The 5,992-nt window shown below is 48.5% G+C and overlaps 1 protein-coding gene across 1 annotated transcript in view; it reads right to left on the bottom strand.

Moving 5' to 3' along the window:
* Nucleotides 1–4,496: 4,496 nt before the first annotated feature.
* IRF2BPL (interferon regulatory factor 2 binding protein-like) overlaps nucleotides 4,497–5,992 on the bottom strand; it is a 3,691-nt gene continuing 2,195 nt past the window's right edge. The window contains exon 3 of the mRNA XM_011949806.1: nucleotides 4,497–5,992. Coding sequence (XP_011805196.1) covers nucleotides 5,339–5,992 — 654 coding nt within the window. The 3' untranslated portion in view covers nucleotides 4,497–5,338.

The raw sequence follows: 5,992 nt of genomic DNA, 5'->3' as shown, positions 1-5,992 counted from the left end.
TTGGTCAGGCTGGTCTCGAACTCCCGACCTCGGGTAATCCGCCCACCTCAGCCTCCCAAAGTTCTGGGATTACAGGTGTGAGCCACGATGCCCAGCCGGACCAGACATAAATTCTAACCTCAATTTATGAATGGGCTTTAGATGTGCATAAATGCCTTAAGAAATTGAGTAGTATTGGTTGCATCCCAGAAGGGAACTGAGTAGCAGAGGGGTCAGTTGTACTCTATTCCCCTCTTTGCATCCTTTGTTTTTTTGTTTGTTTGATGCAGGGTCTTGCTCTGTTGCCTAAGCTGGAGGGCAATGGCACAATCATTGCTCACTGCAACCTTGACCTCCCAGGCTCAAGGGATCATCCCGCCTCAGCCTCTCAAGTAGCTGGGACCAGAGGCATGCACCACCATGCCCAGCTAATTTTTGGTTGTTGTTTGTCTGTTTGTTTGTTTTGAGAAGGAGTCTACCTCTGTCGCCCAGGCTGGAATGCAGTGGTGTGATCTCGGCTCGCTGCAACCTCCTCCTCCCAGATTCAAGCAATTCTCCCTCCTCAGCCTCCTGAGTAGCTGGGATTACAGGCGTGTGCCACCACACCCGGCTGAGTTTTTCTATTTTTAGTAGAGACAGGGTTTCAGCTTGTTGGCCAGACTGGTCTTGAACTCCTGACCTCAAATGATTTGCCTGCCTGGGCCTCCCAAAGTGCTGGGATTATGGGCATGGGCCACCGCACCCAGACTGCCTGGCTAATTTTTAAAATTTTTTTGTAGAGGAAGGGTCTCACTATCTTGCCCAGACCGGTCTCGAACTCCTGGCCTAAAGCAATCCTCCTGCCTCAGCCTCCCAAAGTGGTAAGATTAAAGGCATGAGTCACCACTTCAGGACTCATTCTTTGAATTTTGAACAAAAGGAATGTATTACCTTCTCAAAAACAAATACATAAAATGTATATTAAAAAGGAAAAAAATGTATGCAAATCCTTGTGTATATGGGCACTGGTATATCTTGGGGAGGAGCCATAATTTTTGTTAGATTTTTCTAAGGTGTCTCTGACCCCAGAAATGTTTAGAAAACATTTCACTAGATGACCTTAAGGAGTCATTCCCAAGCTGGGTGCGGTGGCTTATGCCTGTTAATCCCAGCACTTTGGGAGGCTGAGGCAGGCGAATCACAAGGTCAGGAGTTCGAGACCAGCCTGGCCAACATGGTGAAACTCCGTCTCTACTAAAAATACAAAAAATTAGCCAGGCGTAGTGGCGGGCGCCTGTAATCTCAGCTACTTGGGAGGCTGAGGCAGGAGAATAGCTTGAACCTGGGATGCGGAGGTTGCAGTGAGCCAAGATCACTCCACTGCACTCCAGCCTGGGCAACAGAACGAGACTCCATCTCAAAAAAATAAAAATAAAAATAAAAAGGTCATTCCCAGTGCAGTGGTGCTATCTACGCCCAGCTAATTTTTGTATTTTGTATTTTTAGTAGAGACGGGGTTTCACCATGTTGGTTAGGCTGGTCTTGATCTCAGGTGACCTGCCCACCTCAGCCTCCCAAAGTGCTGGGATTACAGGCGTGAGCCACCACACCCAGCCCCAATTCCAACTTCCTGACTTGATGAAGTATTACAGAAAACAAAAGTGAATTTCAGTACTTATTACATCAGCCAGTCTGGGCTGGATGCAAGTGAAAACACACCTTAAATCTTACATTGAGGACTTGATAGGGTGAGCCGCCTTCGATGGTGGACTATGGTGCCGCCTTCAGAGATCAAGTTCAAGAAATTACTTGCATTGGCCTATTCTCTCAAAGCTGTTGAATTGAGTCCTCATTGCCCCACCACTCTGCCCACTTACACATGTCGTTTGGATTTGCTGCACAAATGATGCACATAAATAAACATGAATTTTTAAATGTTGGCCACTTTGGCTCTGAGGGGAAAGGGAGTGAGAAGGATGGGAAATGAGGGTAGGAAGAAACGGAGGTACAATGGAGATGAATGGAGCCTTGGCTCATCCAGAGGCCTGAGCTGAATCTCAAAAACCCACAAGAATCCTTACATGCCAGAGAGGAAAAGTGCTTCCTAGGCACCCAAAGTGGAAAGCTTCAGGGAAAGGAGAATCCAGCTGAGGGATCAGAGCAAGGCTGGTTAAGGCAACCAGACTAGCAGCAGAATGGGTCTCAGCGAAGGAAAAGGTCACGTGGTTAAAAAAGAAAAAAGAGAGAGAGTGAGAGCCTCCATTTAACAAGTGGCCCCCGGCTATGATAAACTTTAATTAACTGCACTATTATAATTCACTTCTAGCCTGGGTTCCACCCCAACCTGCTCTCTCCCTCCCACTCCCTCCCTCCTCTCCCCAACATCTCTAGTCAGGTTTCCTTAGTGAAACCAAACTGGCCTCCATGGCTGGATTCCTCATTATTACAGCTACTGCTTCTACTGTTAATAATAGCACCCAGCAACAAGAAGGAAAGAAACAATGCTGTTCTTAGTGCTTAATGACAGGCCCCTCTCTCCTACCTATGTGCACTAGTAATCAAGGGTCTTATAATCCTAAAGGTTCCTGAGCATAATACCATAGTGATGAAGAGACAGTTGTAGTTTGGCAGGAGCAGCTGTGCACAGAGACCGGTAACAGGGCCAACTCCCAGCTGGAGCCACCAGACACAACTCGTAAGGTCCACGCCCAGACAGGTGATCCACATGTCTAAATTCACATGCGCTGTGCAATGCCGTGGCTGCACCCAGCGCTCCTTCCTTCAATGATGGTTAAATTATACCCGTGACACTGTATTCTCAGGCTGTTGAGCTTTACCCATTTTAAGAGTATGTGCCTTGGGAGTGGGAGTTGGGAGCATCTTAGAGGATCTTCCAGGCGAAACATGCTTGGTTTTTATTAATGAACTTATACGAAAAGCCAACCAGACCTTTAAGTGAAATGTGTGGTTGGTAGCCAGGCGAGGATGGGTTTTGGAATTAACTCTTCCTACAGTCTGCTATGCATTATCACCCCCAAGTTAATTACCCCTGCGGATGAAAATAGGTTTCATGACTCATAAGCACCAATACAACACTTGGCAGCAGATGAAAATGCAAGGACACATTTGCAGGAAGCTGACATGAATATCTATTTATATGTGGGGAGATTCTTAAAGAGGTGAGACAGGCACCTCCCATGTACCAGGATTAAGAGGCTGCAGCAGATCCATCAATATTGCCACTTATCCACACCCACAAACACACACGCGAGTGCGCGTGCACACACACAGTCCTGGTTTCCACCACTTCAGTGATGGCAGTGGCAAAGCAGTAACAGAAACTAAAAGGGTGTTATTAACAAGTCCCGACACCAGCCCAGCCTCCACACCGGAGTTCTGGGAGAACCAGTGATTTGTTTCTCCCCAAACGTGCCTGCACCCATCCCCACCTCCCTGTCTTCCCACTCCTTTGATGGGAGTAGTGTGGGGGCTCCAAGTTTCTTATAGTCCTTCACCCTTCAAGGGGACCATCAGGGCCCAGCTCGCCCCGCCCAGGAATGAGGTGTGGCCAGGAATCTATTTGACTGGATTGCCGGGTTTTGTTTTGCTTCCTCCCTCCTGTTTTCTGCTCTTCTATTTGCCTCCCAGGAAAGTACAAGGTTCAGATCAGGTTTATTTGCCTTCCCCTACCACTGGGAGGACTCCAGGCTGCTCTTAGCCCTCGGGGCTCTGCTCTAAAGGGCATTAGTCTTCTGTCCGCTTCCCCGCCTCTCTGCACCTCACAAACGCCGCCAAAAGCTGATTAGATGAATAATTGCATTGCTTCACCAGCAGGAAGGGATTTTTATTTGGTTTTGGAAGTAAACCTTTGCTTCAGGAAGTAGGTTTGGGGTTTTTCCCCCTTCCTCATCCTCGGAAACCCTCTCTGATCAACTAAGTCTTCTGCCTTTAGAAGTAATTATTTAAAATAGAGGAAAGAAAACAAAGTGTAATGAATGAGGCGAAAACTGCTTTTCCAGGGCACCAGCCTGAAGCTACTGCGGACTCTCCAGGCTGAGTGTAAGCATTTGCTTCCAGCTCTGTGGCACTTTTGTTTTAAATATGCAAAGACGGATGTCTGTCATATCTAAGAAGCAAAGCATCCTAGCTTTTCTCCTAGACTTTTTCCCCCACTTGTCAAGTCACCAGCTGCACTGGGTGTCAGCCTATATTCACGGCCACAGGGCGAGGCACCAGAAAGCATTCCTGACAATGCCATTTGCAGCTGGGCCCACATCCGGGGGAAAATAGAGATGCTGAAGAGTAAACCGAAATCGCTTAGTCAGCAACTGTCGCCTCCCCAAGAGGTGAATGTAAATAGCCGGGTACCGAGGGGGAGGGGCAGCAAGGCAGCACAAGGCCTTTCCCACAGGCCAGCTCCCAGGGCTTTCAAAGGCACTAAGATTTTCCTTCTATACTGGAGACAGGGAGGGTGTCCCCTACCTCAGAGTTGTGCGGCCTCAGCCCTAGAAAGACAAACTTGCTGACTCGGCGCAGAGTTAATATCAATTGAATTTATTACAAGTTACTAAGCTCCAAGGCACATTACAGTGTTCTGTTAACTACAGAAATGTATAAAGGACAAACAGAGCAGATTCTCCATGTCTAGCATTTCGCTCTACTGTTCAAAAGCATCCGTGCATCAATAAAGCAAAAACAAAACAACACGTGTAGATCCAACACATTCAGGTCAGTAGAAACAAACCAAAACATTTTCCCCTCACAAACTTGCAACAAAAAACATCCCATCCCCCCGACACCCCCTTGCCACTTTGCAAACAAAACAGAAAAACAAAACAAAACAGAACAAAATAAAGTGAAGACTTCAACACTTGGGGCAGTTTAGAAGGAAGCTTTCACCATTTTATAGCATCTTTTTTTTCTTTTTTTTCCTTTTTTTAGGCAGCAACACTGGCCTTGGCAAAAAAAAAAAAAAAGTATTTTTCTTTTGTGTGTGTGTTTCCTTTCAGAGAGTGCATAACATTTACAAAAATACACACCAGCAGCAGTCGTTGCTAAGGGCTATTAATTCTGTACCTAGGCAAACATTCTGCCACCAAATAAATGCTAACGAATATGATGCAAATGACCCAACCAATATTATACTGCTTAACACAAACCAGCTTATCCTTCGAATGAAGAAGTTACATACCTGTTTCAAAATATAGAAACAGACGACGAAAATAATGTCTATACATAAGACGAACTTTTTGCAGTTTTGTTATATTCACAATTCTACACCTTGGGGGTGAGGGAAGGGAGGGTCGAGGTGGGTTGGGGGAGGGGCCCTCAGGATTGGAGAGGAGCTGGTCTAGGGCAAAGGAGGTGGCTGCCCAGTGGTTCAAGGGTCTCTTTCCTTTTTCACTTTAACATCCCCAGCTAAGATAGTCGCGATTTCGCCCTGCATGAAGGCCCAAGGTACATTCGACCCGACTAGGGGGCATTTCTCACCGCTGGGGCAATACACCTCGCCGGTGGCCCCCTGGGCCTTGATACTCTCTCTAGAGCAAGGGAAGCAAAACTTGTGGCTGGGGACGGACGGGCACTGAACGAAATGCGTGTCCTCCAAACGTTCGTGGCAAATGGTGCAGCACAGAGGTCCGCTGTTGGCCATGGGGGAATCCGGAATGTTTTGGGGGTGCACTTGGTCCATGCCAGGGTGGGCGCTAGGAGGCGGGGGAGCCACCTGTAAATTCAGGTCCCCATTACGTGATGCCAAGCGGCGCTGCCCCGGCACGGAGGCCGGCGAGACTGGGCTGCTGCTGTTGCGCCGCGCGGACGCAGTGGTAGAGTGCACGGAACTGCCATCCTTGGGCGAGTGCGCTGTGCCCAGAGTATCTGCCACCGACATGAGGGCGGCCATGGGGGACGGACCGTTCTGGGGGGCTGACTCAGGTGGGGTGGTCCGGTTAGAATGGGGTCCCAGAGGTGGGGGCGGCGGAGGCGGACCCCCTGCCGCGTGCCCCGGCGCCGCGAAGCCCCCGGCGGACATGGT

The sequence above is a fragment of the Colobus angolensis genome, unplaced genomic scaffold (assembly GCF_000951035.1).
Source record: "Colobus angolensis palliatus isolate OR3802 unplaced genomic scaffold, Cang.pa_1.0 Scaffold3, whole genome shotgun sequence".
Lineage (NCBI taxonomy): Eukaryota > Metazoa > Chordata > Mammalia > Primates > Cercopithecidae > Colobus > Colobus angolensis.
The sequence above is the reverse complement of the archived record's forward strand: the minus strand, read 5'-3'. Positions and strand labels throughout refer to the sequence as shown.